Source organism: Sminthopsis crassicaudata, chromosome 1 (assembly GCF_048593235.1).
Source record: "Sminthopsis crassicaudata isolate SCR6 chromosome 1, ASM4859323v1, whole genome shotgun sequence".
Classification (NCBI taxonomy): domain Eukaryota; kingdom Metazoa; phylum Chordata; class Mammalia; order Dasyuromorphia; family Dasyuridae; genus Sminthopsis; species Sminthopsis crassicaudata.
In genome coordinates this window covers 269,867,479-269,887,886 of record NC_133617.1, presented here as the reverse complement: position 1 = coordinate 269,887,886, position 20,408 = coordinate 269,867,479, and the positions used below count along the sequence as shown (strand labels likewise).

The 20,408-nt window shown below is 34.9% G+C and overlaps 1 protein-coding gene across 3 annotated transcripts in view; it reads right to left on the bottom strand.

The window, feature by feature from the left end:
* Window positions 1-20,408, bottom strand: part of NKAIN3 (sodium/potassium transporting ATPase interacting 3) — an 821,210-nt gene that overhangs the window by 62,606 nt on the left and 738,196 nt on the right. For all 3 annotated transcript variants that reach the window (XM_074278762.1, XM_074278761.1, XM_074278763.1), the window contains one exon: window positions 11,770-11,830. In XM_074278762.1, the coding sequence (XP_074134863.1) occupies window positions 11,770-11,830 (61 nt within the window). The remainder of the gene's footprint in view (window positions 1-11,769; window positions 11,831-20,408) is intronic.

Below are 20,408 nucleotides of genomic sequence, written 5' to 3'. Positions count from 1 at the left end.
ATAATAACTAGCATTGTAAGGCTTGAAAAACACTTTTTACAAATATTATCTCATTGATTCTTGTAGCAATCTTGGGAAGTAGGTCATTATCCTCATTTTACATATGGGAAAACTGAGGAGGACAGTAGTTAAGTTACTTGCCCAGGGTCAAACAGTTGGTAAATATCTGAGATAAGATTTGACCTCAAGATTTCCTGACTCAAGGCCTAGTGATCTATCCACTGTATCATCTAGTTGCCTTAACCCATTACTTTATCACTCATATTTATTACTTATGAATTTGTCTAGTCAACTCTAAAATCTTCCCTAACTCCTGGTCACCAATTGAGTAAAATTCAAATTTCTTTGCATTAAAAACTAGATATAATCCAGGGGTGAGTTACATTTAGTCAATGGGCCTTTTAAGGCCTGTGGAAATCATTTGCTAAGGCAACAATAGGTGAAGATGAGCTGAAAGCTAGGTACAACTTCCTACTACTTGAGTTCTTTAAGTTGATAATTTTGTATGGCTCACAAATAATCTTAGAAATATCCAAATGACCCTTGGCAGAAAAAAAGTTATCACCCCTGATTTATAACTCAACATTATCCTCTTTTCCACATCTAATCTCAGGCTATTCCCTTCCATACACCATAGATTCAGACTGTTTAGAACTGCCTGCTTCCCCTTAAACAGACATTGTGCTTTCTTGCCTTGGTGCCTCTGCTTGTATTCCACATGTCTTGAACATATATATTCCCTCATTTCTTCACTGATTGAATAAAGCTCAACTCAAAACCAACTCATCTATGAATCTTTTCTTTACTCTCTTAGTTTTTAATGACTTTCTCTCATGGGGACCTCACATAGAATTGTATTTGAATTTCTTTAATATGCTTTTAAGACTCAAAGGAATAGCTACAGGGTAGGAAGAGACTCTAGAGACCAACCAGTCTCACTCCTTAATCATATAATTGAGTCAATTGAGGTACAGAGAGGTTAGTTAATTTAAACAAGGTCACCACAAGTAATAAGTACCAGAAGTGGGATTTTAAACCCAGGTCTCCTGCATCCATGTCCTGTGCTTTTGTCATTCATTATTTTTTAAAATTATGGTTATTAGAGTAAGTATCATATCCTATATGAGATTCCAAGTTCAAACTGGGCAGAGACACTGATTAATTTTGCATTAATTGAGTAAGTATGCAACATTTATCAAATGCTTACTTTTTGTCAGCCAGGCAACTACGTGGAGCAGTGGGTAGAGCCCATGGGCCTGGAGTCAGAAGGACCTGAATTCAAATTTGTTATGCACTATGGTTGCAACTTATTAGTGAAACAGTTCTTGATCTTAAGAAATTTATATTCTCCAAAGGAGAATAGGCACACAAAGAAGTATATAAAATAAGTATCTATGCAACAAAAATAATATGGGGGAAGGGGAAATTGAAGTTGGAAGAATCAGGAAAAGTAGAAGGTGGAGTTGAGATAAGTTTTGAAATAATGCGGGATTCTCAGATTCAGAGGTGAGGAAGGAGTATATTTGAGGCATAAGACAAAGCTAATGCAAATGTGTGAAGACAAGAGATGGAATATGATGAACCAGGATTAGAAACAAACAAACAAAAAAAAACTGTTGGACCAAAGAATGCTTGAGAATAATAGAGTAAGGAATTTTTTTTTTTTTTTTTTTTTTTTTTTTCCTGAGGCTGGGGTTAAGCAACTTGCCTATGGTCACACAGCTAGAAAGTATTAAGTGTCTGAGACCAGATTTGAACTCTGGTCCTCCTGAATTCAGGGATGGTGCTCTATCCACTGCACCACCTAGCTGCCCCCTATATTAAGGAACTATATACCATGCCAAACAGGCATTTATATTTGATCTTCCTGAATATTTAGCCCAGTACTATGCAGAGTAGGTATTTTTGAAATGTTTATTGTATTAATTGACTTGGATAGCTGATATTTGTACTGAAACATAGCAGATTGTAAGTAAATATTTGTTTTTGATGTGATTAAGAAGTTATTTGATTTTAAAGCAACTAGGACTCGATGGAAGTTTAGGACAGCTTCTTCTACTTAAAAATTCTTAAAATTACCAAAAATGCATTATTCATTTTTAAAATCCTCAAACTCCTTATGTCTCACGTAATTTAATAAATTATTGAATTCTAAATGTAAAATTATATCTAGCTCAATAGACTTGTAATTGAAATGGTTAGTTTATGAGTGACAAGACAGAATTTCGAAATGAATGGTGACTCATTTATTTCCTGATTTGTGCTTCTGGGCCAAATAGTTAAAAATTAGATTGATTATTAAGGGGCTTTTGAGAGATTGATAAAGGGGCTTTGTCATTCACTCCTTGGTCCACCAAACTATCATATTTGGTTTGCTCACTTGGGATACCACACCTCCTATTCCTTATTATTATTATTATTATTATTTTTTGCTTATTTATTTTTATTGGCTTCTTCCTCACACCTTCCTCAGTTAGAATCTTTTATAATCTTTAGTTTCCTTTAAAGCAGTTCAAATGTTTTATCCTGGAAGCCTTTTAAGATTGTCCAGCTGTTCCTCCTCCACTGCCTTATATTTATCTTGTATATGTGTATACTTGTTGTCTCCCCAATAGAATAGAGCTCCTTAAAGATGAGGACTGTTTCATGTATGTATTGTTATTTACAGAGTTTAACACACAGTAAATGCTTAACAAATACATATTGATTGAATGAGTGATCTTCACTTGTCAGAACTAGCATGCGTTAGTAACTGAGTGAATTAGCAATGTTGAGTTTGAAGAAGAAAAGATTTAGGGGGATGAATGTGGGACACAATAATTACCTTCATGTATTTGAAGAGCTACCACCTGGAAAAGAATTTTGGGCATCACTGTTATTTCTTTACAGATAGGGCCATTAAACCAGATTATTTGTGTGTTGGTTTATTCAACTTTTTTTTTTTTTTTCATCATCGTGAGGGAAATTTCAGTAAGTGGGTAGGAAGGGTATATTTAGGAATGACTATTAAATATTAAGTATTGATAAAACTATTTTTTAAAAAGGTAAAAGTGAAAAGGGATTTGACTTATTCTATTTGATCCCAGAGTTATAGAATTAGGAGCAATAAATACAAATCAAAAGAGATCTATTTAGTCTTGGTGATTTAGAGGATAGTAGATCAGAGGACTGACTCCAGTCCCTTCCCAAATTGTAGTGGGAAAAAGTCAGGGTACTTTAGATAGGGACTGGGTGGGTAAAACTGTAAGGAAGCAATAGATGTGGCCAGAAGGAAGTACTGCTGAGACTCTTTCATACATTTGGAGAGTGGGGAAGGAAGGACAGGACTTCCTAGCTACATTGTTTCTCCTTGTCCACAAGGTTTTCAGTTTGCCTTGGTGGTAATTTTTAATCAGATTTTCCCCTATGTAAAATGATGATGCAGATATCAAACTGTGTGATTTTCCTCTTTCTCCCACCCCTGCTTAGTGTAGGAATACTTTAAGGATAACTGTTGTTTGCTTCATACCAACAGAGTAAGGCTCTTAATCAAACATAAAATTATAGAGGGAGAGGGGACTATATTTTCCTGTCTTTTTTTTTTTTTTTTTTTTTTTTTCTGAAGCAATTGGGGTTAAGTGACTTGCCTGGGGTCATATAACTAGGAAGTGTCAGGTGTCTGAGACCACATTTGAACTCAGGTCCTCCTGACTTCGGGGCTAGTGCTCTATTCACTACACCTCCTAGCTTCACCCTGGCCAAACTCTTAATAAGCATAGATAGGCAAGAGTTTTAATGGCTTGCATGAGGTTGATTGGATGACTCCATGTTGATTGACAGTTCAAGCGGCCAGTGACAAGGATTCAAGAAACCAAGATGATTTAGGACAAGAAAATGCAAAAAGAAAGTATCCTCTGATGTTCCAGAAATGTGAGCCCAATGGACATACTCTGGAATTTCAAATTGTGACTTAGAATCTCCCACAACAAGTACACAGCAGGAATAAAATAGGAGTTAACCTAATTATTAAATTGTCCTCAAATGGGACAAGTCTTAACCTGTTTTCCTCAGTTTCTTCATCTGTAAAATGAACTAGAGAAGGTAAACTACTCCAATATCTTTGCCAAGAAAATTCCAAGTGAAGCGAAGAAGAATCAGACAGAACCTGGGAGGTCCAGGAAAGGTTTCTGCAGAAGAAAGATACACCTTGATCTGAATCTTGAAGGAAACCAAGAACTAATCCAATCATCGAGTCAGCAAGTAAAATACCATGGAGGTGGGAAATAGAAAGTTATGTTCAAGAAATAGAAAGGAGGTGTATTGGATCATTAAATGTGTAAAATACAGGAAGACTGGAAAAAGAGGAAAGAGCCAAGAGTTTTGAATACCAAATTCCTATTTAATTCTCTAGGTAACAGGAAGTCATAAGAGCTCCTTGACAGATCATCCTGACTGCTGAGTGGCATATTGTATAGCTACATAAAGAACTAGTAACTAGGTGGCTTGGTACTTATGCTAGACCTGGGGACAGGAAAATCCCAGTTCAAATCCTGACTCAGACACTAGCTGTGTGACTCTAGGCAAGCCACTTAACTTCTCTCTGCCTCAGTTTCCTCAAATGTAAAATAGAGATAAGAAAACACCTGACTTTTAGGGTTGTTAGGATCTAGTGAGATAATATTTATAAAGTAACTGTAAGAGAACCTTTACACTTGCTAGTGGAGTACAGCCCCTCCCTTCAGAGAACAGATTGGTCTGTTTCTTCTGGGTTACAGTCTTTCCAATACGCCAGCTACATGTTTCCTCTAAATATGTATAAATATGTCTCCCTCTCCCTCATCATATATCCCATGTTCAAAAATGCCTGGCATATAGTGGGCTCTTTACAATGTTAGCTATTTATTTTATTACATTGTTCTCCTGATATTTTAAGATGTTGGACTGTGTCTCACACAGTGCTTAGTTAGTGGGATTCGATGTACTTCCCACACCCTGCACAGGGTATGCAGTCTCAGACATTCTTCATGAGCTCATATAGAAGCTATATTTGTGATCTAATACTAGAAAGAGTAATGTTAGCAATTGATCGACTGAGGGAGTCTTACATTAATAACAGTTAATAATTTCCTCTTCCCACTATATTTTGCTTCACCTCCATACTCTTCTTTATTAAAGACATTCTTTTTAGTAATTTTGACAAGTTGGTAACAAGCTCCAGAGTTGGTTTTTAAGAGCAGATGATACACAAACAAGATGGTAACAGGTTTTTATGACTATAGATTTCATAACGTCTTGTCTCTCAAAAGCACTTGTACAGATTGATAGAGCTACAAAGGAAAAAATGGAAAAAAAAAGTGAAAGGAGGGTATATAAATAGGGTTTTTCATTAGGAAGAACAATTCAAAGCATTAATCCTATTCTGGTAATGTGCCTTTCTTTTCAGTGCATTGACCTGCAATTATCTTCTTTATAAGTAACAGTTAACTATGGGAACAGAAATGTTAAGAAAGAAGTGGAGAACCAGCTGAGAACTACCTGTTTTCTCAGGCATTCATTACCCTTCAGAAAGTGTCCATCAGCTATAATGTTAATCCCAAAGATCCATTTAAGCAATGCATAGCTGGCAATTGAGCACCTATATTAATTTTTAAGTCTATCTGACAGGTTTTAGTCCAAGAACAAGGCTTATGCATATGGAATAACACAGTGATTTCATTCATGCAATCTCTTTCATTAGAGTTTGAATCACAATGACCTGGGATGTTTCCTCTGCCAAAATACTATGACATTATAATACATTTGACATGATTATGAAAATTTGGATATCTAAAAATATACAATAGGAAACTCAGTATACTTAGAGAAAACAAGAAAGTCATTTTTGCAATTATTTTATATTTATGCTTAAATACTGGGAAAATGACTCAAAGCACATGTGCTCCTGTGTGCAGGTCAGGAATGCCCTCTTCATCTGGAAAGGACAGCTTCAAATTATTCTGCTTAAAAGCTAACATTGGCCCAAATTGTCCTCCTCTGTGAGATCACTGCTATCGATAGCACACATTTTTTGCCCACATTTGTCTTCTGAAGGCACCTGAATAATTTAATTATGAAAATGCACTTTGGGTTTCCACTTTTTATTTCCATTTCCTTCAGTAAATTCTGCATTATGACCTTAGCATGAAAAGCACTAAGCAAAAAGATATTTGTTTCTGTTCTTCCTTATCATCTCTTCTCCGGTGTTTAATCATTTCAGATTTTTCTTGGGCAAACTTATTGTTTGGATCATTCCAAGATTTCACTGTTCTTAAATATTATTTGGATTAATGATAATGTATCACTAATATATTCATCTGGTGCACAGAAGCTTAACAGACCCCATAATAAAATAGCTAGCTAGCAGAGGATTCAGTACCAGGGAAGTAAGCAGTCTAATCCATTAGCTAGATTAGATATTTCTGTTTGTTGTTTAGTCACTTCAGTTGTTTCCAACTCTTTATGATACCATTAAAATTTTTTTTTTTTTTTGGCAAAAACATTTGGAGTGGTTCGCTATTTCTTTTTCCTACTCATTTCCAATGAAGGAACTGAGGAAAACAGGATTAAGTGATTTGCTCAGGGTTACATCATTAGTAAATGTATGAGGTCAGATTTGAATTCATAAAGATAAGTCTTCCTGTCTCCAGGCTCTGCTTTAAATCTACTGTGCCACCTAAAGGACTTTAAGTCAATGGAAGCTACCAAAATTTGTAGATATCCCCTAATCTATCCACATCAACACATTGCACAGATTGCATGGACTCTGATATTATCACCCTGAAACAATGTCGATGAAAGGTCAGAAAAAGCCTGATGGATTCAGAAATGGTTTTCTAATTCACTTTTCCTTTTGTACTATTATAAATCTCAAAGAAAATATCATACAGTTGTAGGGAAGTTATATGGAAGAATGAGTAGGCTTTTATGCCAAGCAATGTGCCAGCAATGGAGTAATGCCAAAAACAATGGCATTATGGTAATAACAATGGTTGCTACAAAGCTTAATTGGAATTTGGAACAGAGAAAATAAGTTTGGTGACAAAGTGGTTGATAGATGTAAAGTTAAGAGAAGAGAGTACTGGAAAATTCTAGTCCCAAAGCAATCACATAGAACACAGGTAGAGAGCTTCCCATTTTAAGAGACATACATTATGAAGATATTTATCCAAACGAAGACCCCACATGTAACTTTTAGGATTTTTAATTCTTAATGACATTTAAAAAGCTTTTTTTTTCTTTTTTTTTTTTTCCAAATAGTAGGAAGAAAAGGTAACAAGACAGCAGAAAAAAATAATGGAACTGGTTCATGAGCATATATAGAGAAGAAGCCAAGTGTTCCTTGGGCATGCTAATATAATATATCTTGGGATGAGGACTATCTTTGACCCTTAGAGAAAGGTAAGGGTTTTAAGCACTTCTTAGTTTGGAGTGGGAAGATCTTGGTTTAAACTTTTAGTTTACTACGTACTACCTATATAATTTTGGGCAAATCATTTTTTCCCCCTATAAAATAGCATTTCTCAAACTTTTTTGTCCCAATATTCCTTTAAATGTTTAAAATTATTGAAGACAACAAAGAACTTTTGTCTATGTAAGTTTTACTGATTAACATTTACTGTATTAAAAATTAATTATCCTATTAACATTTACTATATTGAGAAGTATTTTAGCATTTTAAAAATAGTTTTGGCCTCAAAACCCCCCAAAAAGGGTCTTAAGGCCTCAGGAGGCCCTAGACCATACTTTCAGAATAGTTAACCATAGCTACATGACACAAAGGGTAGGGGACAGTGTCCAGACTGGAGCCAAGAATATTTATCTTCCTGAGTTCAAATCTGGCCTCAGACATTTAATAGTTATGTGACCCTGGGCAAGTTGCATAACCCTTTTACCTTAGTTTCCTCATCTGTAAAGTGATCTAGAAAAGGAAATGACAATCTATTCCAATAACTTGGCCATGAAAACCCCAAATGGGTTCATCAAGAGTGGAACACGACTGAAATACAACTGAACTAAATTAAAACTTAATCTGTTCTAAAATGAAGGCTTTGGAGATGATTTTCCAGACCAGATTCCTTAAGGAGTGTGGAGTAGGAAGGAAACTGTTGAATTGTAGGTACATGAAGCAATTTGTAAAGTTGATCCTAATAATGTGAAATATTATTGGCCCTTGGAAAAATCTAATACTTAATGACTTACTTTCCCCACACTCCAAGTAAATATAAACATATACAGCACACACATATGCAACACATACATACACTACACATACATATACAACATATACTAAACAAAGACAGAAACTGAAATGGAAGGTGTGTGAGAATGTACTCAGATGACAATAGCTGAATTAGATAACCTAATTAATTTGTTTTATTCATTAAAATACATTTAGAAGTGATTCTTGCTTGGGTAATGTTAAGTCTAGGAAACCTAAACCTCAAAATGATCTCCAGTTCTTTGAAAAAGAATAAACAAATTAGGATGAAAAAAATGATCATTCTTCTAATAAATTTATTAGAATGAATTTTCAACTGATGGAATTTTTTAAACGAAAAAGTATTGTTTATATGGAAAGTACTGTTTGTTTATGTGGAAGATTTACATGGAAAGATATTCTAAATGGCTAAAGTTGCTTTGCCATTAATTGTGAGAATGTTAAAGTTTTGGGGATAAGTGCATAAGAGCCAAGATGATCATGTAAATGGAGAAGGGAAGGAATAAGCATGAACAAGTGCTTACAATAGCAATATACTGTGCTAATTCCTTTATAAATATTATCTCTTTTGATCTTTTTTTTTTTTTTTTTTTTTTTTTTTAATTTATTTTTATTTTATTTTATAATTATAACATTTTTTGACAGTACATATGCATGGGTAATTTTTTACAACATTATCCCTTGCATCTTTTGATCTTTTACTACAACTTTGTGAGTAGTTGCTATAATTATCCCAATTTTTTACAGTTGAAGAAACTGAGGTAGAAGGTAAGTGACTTGCCCAATATCACACAACTAATAAGTATCTGAGGCCAGATTTTAAAGTTTGGAAGAGGAATCTTCCCGATTTAAGGCTTATCATTCTATCCACCATTCTCCCTTTTTGCTATGTGAGTATGTATGTGTGCATGTGTATGGGGAGAGAGGGGAAGGAAAAGATAGTTTTGCACTTAACCAAAAAATTCTTGGGGTATGAAGGCTCCTCCTTGGCCCACGAGTTTTTCTGTATATATACGTGCATATTGACCACTTCCCTTTTGCCTTTCTTTCTAATTTCCTTAAGACATTTCTCACTTTCCTCTTCCTGCCTGAATATAATCTCTCTTGGTTAGAGCACTCAATAAATTATACCAGGGAGGGAAAGAAGAGGGGAACATGAAGCAAATATATTAAAAACAATTTAATTGGAGGATCTTATCTATCTTTCTGTTTGTCTATTTACCTATTAGTACAGTGTTAAAAGCTAACTAAATATGACATCATAATTTTAGAGAAAGACTGACAGCATATACTTATTCTTACATAAATTTATAATATACTTATGTAAGAATATGTATATAAGTATATATTTGCACAAAAATAAAAGTGGCCAGACTACTAAACAAATCATTTCAATTAAGCACATTTTTTTTCCTTTTCACCATTTGGTTTAGTCTCTATATAATGTCCTAGTTTCACTTATATGGAAGGCCTGATGGGTAAGGAAATGTTTTCTATGCCATTTCTCTTTCATCACCCTGTTCCCAACTTTTTCAAGGAAAACAGCACTTTGTGTCTTATAGGGGAGAGGGAGTTTTCAATGTTAGGGCAGTGGAAGGCGAATTCCTGAGTAATACCTATAAAATAAGCCCACTTGATGGTAAGCTAAAATTTTATATTTTTGCAAGTGAATTTCCAAATTTATCTATGAACAGAAGTTACTAACATTTGTGAAATATTTAGCCAAGCTTGCATCTTGGTAACATGAATCACCAGAAGGTAATACCCGTTGGTTTGATAAATTGTGTTTTCTCTGACTCTGAAATATCTAGTTATTTAAATAAAAATAAATATTGAATTGCAATAAATTTCATCATATCCCATCTAGACTTCCAGAGAAGTTTGTTGCAACTAGGAAGTTTCCTAAATATAATGTATTTTAAGAGTCAACTATGTGTATTTTTTTCCCAAGGTCAGTCTTAGGATAAAAGTTTCATTTCACCAGTGCTAGCTGATTCTTTTGATACTCCAAATTGGTGAAACCACCATTGATTTAATAGGTTTTCATGATAAATTGTTGGTGAGAAGAACCCACTCTTCTTCCTTGTATTCCTCTTCTAATAAATATCAAATGAACCTAATGGAGACAGCATAGTACTGTAAGAAATCCTTGGAATCAAATGATTAGTACCTACATAATCCTGTACAAGTTATTGAACCTCTCTGGACTCGGTTTTTACAACTTTAAGTGAGAGGCTAGATTTGAAAATCTTGGAAGTTTCCTTGGCTCTAGATCTATGATATATGGTGATGACTGTCCAGAAATGAACAGAAACTCCAAAGCATATTTGAGCCAAAAATTTAAGAAAGAGGAGGAGGGAAGGGAGGGAGGTAGAGAGAGGGAGGAAAAAAAGGAGGGAGGAAAGGAGGGAGAGAGAGAGAGAGAGAGAGAGAGAGAGAGAGAGAGAGAGAGAGAGAGAGAGAGAGAGAGAGAGAGAGAGGATGCTTATATCTCCATAGTTCAAAGTTACCTTTGCTTCGTATTCTGGTAGCTACCTCATAATTTGTTGTGAAGCATTTTTTTTTTTTTATATTTGCTCTCTTTTTTGGTCTTGGCATTGATTTCTACTTCCCAATTTCCCCATCTCGGCTGTTAAATTGTATTTCACTGCTGTCACTTTCTGCTTGGCCCGTAGATCTCTCCAGACAATATATTAAAAGTGTATTTTCCAGGTGTATGTATTGTGACAAATATCCATTGTCCTTTTTTTTTTTTTTTTTTTTTTTTTTGCATTCCCTCTACTTTTCACTAATAATGCTTACTATGTACAAGTCACTGTTCTAAGAATACAAATACAAAATGAGATAGTCCTTGCTTCTACATTCTACTTATGGGTACAGGTTTGTTGGTGGGTCATTTTTAGTTATGTTTTACTCTAAAGATTTTCTTGGCAAAGAAACATAGTGGTGCCATTTCCTTCTCTAGCTCATTTTAGAGATGAGGAAAATGAGGGAAACAGGATTAAGTGACTTGCCCAGAGTCACCCAGATAATAAGTATCTGAGGCCATATTTGAACTCAGGAAAATGAGTCTTCCTGTTTTCAGGGCCTTCATTCTATCCACTGTGCCACCTACCATAATCAGATGCATGTTTGTACGTCAGTAAATACAGGACATATACAAAATATATACAAAAATATTTGGTGGGGTCATCACCAACGAAAAGGTAATTTTCCTATTTCTTTTAAAAATTTTATGGGACTTATTCAGTACCTATCAGAGCACCTTGTACCTAATGGGCACTAAGTGCAGTTATCTGAAAGGATCTGGAAGTATCATTATTCAACACAATATGGTGCATTTCAATACAAACTTTGTATAGTCAACTTTCCACTAGCACATTATTGATCTCTATTTGAATCTTTTTTAATCCCAAGAAAAAAGCAATTTAGTAACTCAGTAAAAAACCAAACCAAACCAAACCAAAACAAAAATTCTAGGAAAGTGCTTCACTCCTAGAAGCTTCAGAGATCTGAGCCCATTCAATACTTACAGCTGTCCTCTTCCTCCATGAAAACACTGATCACATAACAGGCATACACAAAGCCAATCAACTGTGGAAGAAAAACAAAAAAATGCCTGTCAGAAAGCTGTAGTGAATTTATATAAAGCACCAATCTCAATTACAGCTTGTGCAATTAGCAGATAAAGAATGTCCTGAATTAACTACTACCATTTGATAATAGAAGCCTTCTTGTATTTTTAACTAACAGCTATCATCTTGGAATGCATATTCAATTCCCATTAGTGTTAATAGGATTAGAAAAAGTTACCCAGGTATATCCTGAACAGACTCTTAGGTATTTAATTGAAATCTGATACTATGGTTACTAAACTGTAAATGACTGGACCTTTCAGAATATTTATTTTGTAATTAACTATTGAAGGAAATGTACTACTTATCTTACAAAGCTGTTATGAGGATCAATCAGCAGGAATTTAATAACTGAATACAACATTCTATGTATGACTGGTGCTAAGTGATGAAGCTACAAATATGAAAAAAAAAAAATAATCCCTGCACTCAAGTTGAGAGAAGCAACGTTTTCTTATCCATAAATTGAGGGGTTTAGCTCAATAATCTCTAAGGTATCTTTTAAATCTAAACCTATGGTCCTATAATCCTGTGTAAACATAAATAGGCACAAAATATAGACAAAGTAAATGTAACACAATTTGGGGGAAAAGCCTGGAAGCTTAGACGATCAGGAAGGGACCTGAACTAATCTTTGAAGAAAGCTAGGAATTCTACAGAGCAGATGTGAGCAGGGACTGCATTCCTGGCATAAGGAAAAGCCTGTTCTGTTTTGCATGAGGAACAGCAAGTACCACACAGCTTGACTGAACAAAGAAGTGACACATGTAGGCAACAGCTCAGCATCAAGTTGAAGGAGCCAGGAGGAAGGGGAAAGGAAGAAAAATGGGAAGGAAATCTCTGACTTCTGTGGTTTTCTTTCAGCTTTTTTCCCTTCAGTGATATAAACTAGAATTGGGAAGGGATTCAAATGCTAAAAAGGAGGAAATTTATTATAGAGCTTCTGGGTAGATCTGTGATCTGATGATCCTGTGACATCCTAGAGACAATTGGGAGCCTACAAAGGTAGTTTTTGGAGGGGGGAGAGTGGTGACATAATAATATTTATATTTTAGAGATTTTTTTTTTTGGCAGATATGTGGAGGATGGATTTTGGAGGGATAAAACTAAGTTTAGAGAAGATTGGGAGACTATTGTTATAGTCTGGGTGAGAGATAATGAGGGACCAGATTAGGGTTGTGGTGACCATTTAAGTATGCAAGAAAGGAAATGTAAGAGGTATTGTGGAAATAGAATTGATCATACTTGCTAATTCTTTGCATATAGAAGGGGAGAAAGAAGGTTGAATTCTTGAATATGCCTAGATTTTGAACCTGAGTGATTATAAGAATGATAGCATATTGAATGAAAACAGGGGAGGAAAGGGAGAATGGTGAGTTTAGGGGAGGAAGGATTCTATTTTACACATGTTGAGTTTGACAGACCTTTGAGAAATCTTTTTGAGAATGACTAATAGGCAATATAATGTCATTCTCAGGCACCATCTTCTTAAAACAAATGTTCACTTCTGAAATCTGTCTCTTCTGAAGCTTTTATCTTGATTAGAAGCAGTGATAAAACAAAACAAAATAAACAACCTCAAACTCCCACCATCTGTGACCCTAGTGTCTTACCCAAGACTTCATAATAGATAGATTTGAAGTCAGAAAAATCTGGGTTTGAAACTTGCCTCTGACACCTTCTACTTTTGTGATAGTTAGTAAATCACTTAATATCTCTGATCTTCATTTATATAAAGGAAAATATTTATATCCTCAACCCTGAAAAATTATAGAGAGGTTTAAATCAATTAACAAGCATTTTTAAAGTTCTCACTGTGGTGTCAGGCATTTTGCTAGGCACTAGAGAGAAGACAAAAGTAGAATATATTCCCTGCTCTCAAGGACCTAATAGTCTAATTGTACATTGTCACATACTATGATCTTAAATTAGAGGATATAATACATGTAAAGCAATTAATAAATGTTTAAAGATTATTACATAGATGTTAGCTATTTGTTGTTATTCTTAAAGCTGGATTAAAGTTTGCATTAGGAAAAACTCTTGCCTAATTTAGCTGCCTTGATTGTACAGATTTAGAATTAAGTGTTTAAGTAATACTTAACTGGGGATGCCAGTGGAAGGGATATTCTGCATAGCTACTATACAGTTGTTTGGTTGGTTACTTGATTTTCTCCTCTGCACCAAGTTCAGATTGAAGGACTCATTTAGAATGTCAGGAGACTTCTAAAGTCACTATGAGAATTCTAAGCATGCCCCTTATACTGATCTTATGCTATAAGCAGGAGTACTAAGGGACGATTTATCACAACTGCAGTCACATGGTGTGTTTTTCATTTCAGTTTTGGTGGGAGGGAAATGAAAATACATCAACATGTTTTGCCTATGTGCTAGGGACCTTTTCAATTGTGAGTCTAAGGTCTTGTTAGTACCTTGGTTCTGGGAAGCCTATTAATTTTCTATAGTTCTAATATAATATAATCTTCAAGTAAAATATAGCCTTCTCTCCTTCACCTTTTTGCTAAGGAGAGTATTCTTAGTGTCCCAGTAGGATGAATTCTTAGTCTGTTTTCTTGGCTGTCTCATCATAATTAAATGACAACCAAAGGTACGCAAATGAAGAATTCCTACATTAACTGCATTACTGACTTCTAGTAACTTGCAGAGACCATACAGCATGCAAATGAGCTCCTTTCAAGATCTGAACATTTCTTCAGCAAATCTACCAAATGCAATCAACGTTGTAGAATTAGATTCTTAGGGACATGAATGACGTGTATTCCTACACTGCTTTTGGAGGAGCATTGGGGAAAAAAAGCAGAAGGTTGATGTAGCAGTCCCCAGAGACAGAACCTAAAAGTGGTTGTGCCAACATATCAACATATTGCCATCATATATCAGTACATTGAAGCTGACTCAGGGAAGCACAGATTTTCAAAGTTGCAAAGGATCCCAAAGGCCATCCAATATAACATATACCTGAATAAAAATCTCTTCTACACCCTTCCTGAAAAAAATGGTCATCCATGCTTCCCTTATAGATTTCTGATAAGGGAGAACTAATTATTTTAGGGGAACTTGACCTCTAACTTTTAATATTCAAGGCCTGTGGTAGTTCTGATTTCTTTTGGGGTAAACATTTGAAAGTATGAATGACTGCTCCTTCACTAAGCCTCTTCCTGACTGGAGATATCCTTGATTTCTTGAGGCAAGTGGAATCCAGAATTTGACATGTTCTACCAAACTAGAAATGACTTGATTACTCACTATCATTCAAGTACAAGATCAGAGAATCAAAAAACTTTAACCCTGGAAGAAATCACAGTGGCTATTCATCTTATCCAATCTCTACTCTACAAGGGAATGCTCACCTCTAGATTTTGCTTGAAGAATTCTAATTAGAGAAAAACTATATTATCTGTAATGACAGTCTATTTCTCTTTTTGGATACCTCTAATTTGTTCCTATGTAACTTTTACTCAGAGCTTTTGGCTGTTCCTGGGAGAGTCAAGTTAAATTTTTTTTCTAATTTACGACTCTTTAAGCACTTGAAGAAAACTATCATGTCTCAAAGGCAGGTGGGTGGTTCTGGGACTGGAATTAGAAAGATCTGAATTCAACTTCAGCCCAAGATGTTTCCTAGCTTTGTGATCCTAAGCAAGTCACTTAATCCTCTTTGCCTCACTTCCTCATTCAAAAATGAGCAGGAAGGAAATGGCCAACCACTCCAGTGTCCTTGCGGAGAAAACCCCAAATGGAGTCACAAAGAGCCAGACATGATAGAAATGACTGAACAACAATCACCACAACAAGGGAAATTATACTTAATTGTTCTCTTCTAGAAGTTAGCTAGCATCTCTTCTTCCAGTTGATCCTTACAAGGCATAGACTATAAGTCCTGGTTAGTCTAAGATGGATGCTTTTCAACTTGTCAATGACAATCTAATTTTGAAAGTTTATCATAAGGTTTACCATGAGGTTCTTTTCTTTTGGCCATAAAAATTCTTGAAACCTTTTTTAAAGATGTGAATTGGAGGGTTTAATGGAGAGAAACCCTATGCCAGTGAAACCACAGATCTTTTGAAAAAAATAGGCATTGTGGGTGGAAAAGGAAATTGGTAGAACCGTCTAGGAATAAGACAACAGGTATACATTAATATATAGAAAGAAGCTCATTTGGATACTTTTTCCAGAGGTTTATGTACGTACACACATGCGCGCACACACACACACACACACACACACACACACACACACACACATACACACACACAAACAGAGGATACTTCTAATTTTCCTCTACTGCCTTATGAAAGCTTTGAACTAATCCAAAGATGCATATCCTTGGGGTAGCTAGATAGTGAAGTGGATAGAGCACCAGCCCTGAAGTCAGGAGGACCTGAATTCAAATCTGTCTCAAACACTGCCTAGTAGTGTGATCCTAATGCCAATTGTCTCAGCAAAAGGAAAAAAAAAAAGAAAAAAACATATCCTTTCCCATATCGAGTGTTTCCCCTTGACAATCCATCCTTCACATAGTTACCAAAGAGGTTTTTAAGAAAGTCTATTTCTAACCATGTAACTCCTAAACTCAAACTCTAGAGACTCCCTATGGCTTCTAGATTTAATAATAGTAATAATAATAAATTTACATAGTTGACTTTTCAAGCTCTTCAAAATCTGGCTTCACCTTATCTTCATAATGCTAATTTATATATTACTCCTTTCCTCACTCTAGTACGTATTCAAACTGACTTAGGTTCCCTCATTATGAGAGGACTTCTCCTGTGTTTGGGCCTTTACATAGGCCCCATCCCTGGAATGAACACCTTAGAATCCTTCATTTTCATCAATACTGTTTAAAGTGACACCTTCAATATTAAAATTCTTCTGACCCTTCCCTCATACCATTATTGCCTTTCTCCCCTAAAGTATATCTTGTATTTATTTTGCATATATTTATACTAGCTTCATAGGCATAATATACATATACACAACACACACACATACACACATGTATACCTTCATACACACATATGTGTGTTTTAAAAATTATATACTTTTACATTTATACACATATATTTATTTATTTTAATGTTATATCCCCTTCTAGAATGTAAGCACATTGAAGGCTGAGACATTTCCATTTAATTTTGCATCTTTATAGTCTAGTACACTGCTAAGCACATAGTAGACACTCAAAAAGCATTTGTTGAATAAGTGGTTTTTCTGAAATGACTCATTGTTTAGTCTGAAAGGAAGTAGGCAATTTATTTATTTCTTCTTTGCCATAATATGTGATATAAGCAGGGTTATTTGATAGGAGGGAAGTTGTAGCTTTTTTTTTTTTTTTTTGTAGCTTTTTAAAATTATACTGACAGCAGGTAGTTCCTCTCTTCTGTCCTCCCTCTTGTGAACATTTAATTTGGAAATTTCTATGTAAGAAAAATGAAACAATATGGAATGATAGAAGCCCTTAAATTAATACTGTCAGGTACAACGGTTCATTAATGAATGCTGTCTTAAAAAATAATGCACTAAGAATTTTGGCTATGCATCAGGAATGTACAGTAACATTAGCAAAAAAAAAAAAAATAATAAATAAAATAAAGACTTCCCATATTGTAAGTCTTAAATCCAGCTATCTGTCTGCAAGTTCTCAAACTAATTTTCCCTAATCATAATCTTAATATTATTACAAACAAATTAATTGAAATTTCTGTTTTTATTTTTGTATTATTGATAGGTGCATTAATAAAATATTTATCTTGGCAAATTACTTTTGCTATCTTGATTAACTAAACTGCTATTTAATTAATAATGTTATGCTCATACAAGCCAGTCTAGCCATCATGTTAATCACCAATTTGCTGAGGGATGATTGTTGTGTGGTTCTTGGTTTTTCAGCATCTGAGCTGAAATAGCCCCTGTTGGCCCTCTGCTTGGCGCCAAGAAATAGATTCAGAGACATGTTAGCCAATAGTAAACCCACATGATGTAAATCATCTAAGGGATAATTACCCTGATCATCCCTGGTTTTAATAAAACTTTGAGAGAGACATTAATCTTGAAGATATCCTTTTCTTCCCCATTAAAGGAAAATGATTATAGCTCTTCTCTTCCTTTGATTCTACCTTCCCTTAAAAATCTGGCTCTATCAATCCCATCTTCTTTGATATATTTGGGGAATGAAAGGGAAATAACATTAGATACCAGCTTTCCACTGGGCTATATAGGAGAACATAATTAGATTGTATATGAAGCCTTTGTGGACAGGATTGATTAATTTGCCTGTGGAGTTTGTATATGGAATTGATTAGTTTATTTTCACATTTGCAGATACCAGAATTTTAAAAATAAAGGACAGGGAGGGTATTCTGCTATTCAGGATGTGTATTGTTAAGATTGAATCAAAGCAGTGAGTCATGGATGTTATTTTATGAGCCTTAGGGTGGGGCAACATGAGGTTAAATGTAATGAATGAAATTCTCATCCATGATAACATTTTGAGAAAATAACCCATGCAGGGCTAGATTTATTTATAAGTAGATATTTTAGATAAATAATTTGAGGGAGCATGGGAAGACACCATTCTCTTCCTGATCCAAATATCTTCCCTTATTTTTTCTGAAGTCCAAAATGTTGAGATCAGTATTTAAAGACTTTCTTAAGGGATTTATAGTCTAATATGGTTAAAGCGTGAAGGCAGGAAAAACATATTAGGTGACTAACATATTCCAATATGCAATGCAAACTTTATTAATGGCATACCTATTTTGAAGAGGGGGAAAAGGGTAAGCATTTATTAATCTCCCTGTGCTAAGAACTTCACAAATTTATTTCATTTGATCCCAATAAAGACTCTGGGAGGCACCGTCTATTTTTACCCCCATTTTAGAGTTCTGAGAACTGAAGCAGACATAGGTTAAGTGACTTTGCCCAGGCTCACACAGCTATTATTATAAGTGACAGGCTAGATTTGAATGTTGGCCTTTCAGATTCCAGTTTTAGCTCTCTATCCATTGTAATCCTATCTATGCAAGCTGCCCAGCAACTTTGAAGCTCATCTTAGATGATGATGATAATGATTGATGCCATTTGTTTTTATATGATGGTCCTTTCTGAATATATGATTGCTTACTATAGTGTATATAAAATATGGTTTCCTTTTGTTATCTGTGTCATTTACATTGTTGTGGCTATCTGTACTGTCTCATCTAGCTGCTTTTCATTTCTATTCTTTGTCAAATCTTGCTAATTTTGTAAGATCTAGTCAAGTCAAATGATTCAAGCACTAATCTCTTTCAGTTTGGTCATAGACATTCTGAGATTTGGGCAAACCATTGGTCTTTAGTCTTTTTATCTATGAAATGAAAGGAAAAATGTAGATGTTCTTCCTTTGCAGTTTCATGATTTTTATCCTTTTTATACTTTTTGCTGATGATGGTATTGAAGAAAGGGGTTAGAGGAGGCTTTCAATACCTTAGTTTTTAAAACTTAAACAATCAGTGAGTTTCAAATCTGGACCAGTTGAGAAACATTTTAATTCTAGGAATTCCTTATACTGATAAAATAATCAGTCCAACAAAAAAGAAAGAGAGAGAGAGAGAGAGAGAGAGAGAGAGAGAGAGAGAGAGAGAGAGAGAGAGAGAATATTAATTTTAGTTTGAGCCCTTTGAACCAAAAGTTTGTTAGATTTACCGGTCTTTCATTTGTTCTTTCAGAATCTCACTTTTATGTCAGAAAAAAAAAGTGGATTTTGCAGTCTGATTCTGTAAAATTCTGAGATTAAACCAGTATAACTATGTACTGCCATGTGATGATGAAGCAGTGTATCTTTTGTCCATTATATGTCTCCCTGTCCATCACTGTTTTCTGATCTTTGGGCTAAGAACAATCTCTTTCCCACTACCTTTTTTCTCTTTCTTCTCCTTGCCTGCTCCATTTCCTTACCCCATATGGACAAAACTATCTTGGGAAGTGTCTGCTGCCCCTTAGGAGTAAGCCCAAATCAGCTTGCTACATTTTGTTAATTCTCTTGCACACTTTAGCTCAGTGCAATTTTTTCTCTGATGTTTGGGAATTATTGTTTACTTAGAGTTTTTTGTTTTTTTAAGTCAGGGGAACCAAATTGTGCATAATATGCTTGTCTCCCTCCACTGTGTATTTGTCTTCCCTTTTAATTTCCAAATTGAGAGGCAAGAAAAAATAGGTGAAAGATTTGTGGCAATGAAAAACTTTAAGGAACTCAAAAATTCACCTAGTCTTAGTAATCCTTTGGGTATGGATATCATAAAAGAATATTAGATACCAGCTTTCCACTGGGCTATATAGGAGAACATAATTAGATTTTATATGAAGCCTTTGTGGACAGGATTGATTAATTTGCCAGTGGAGTTTGTATATGGGATTGATTAGTTTATTTTCACATAAAAGAATAGAGAATAGGGAGTGGAAAGCCTGTTTGTATTTTTTGCAATGTCAGGAGAAGATAAGGAAGATTACTTGCACATGTGGTAGCCTCTGTGTTAAACATA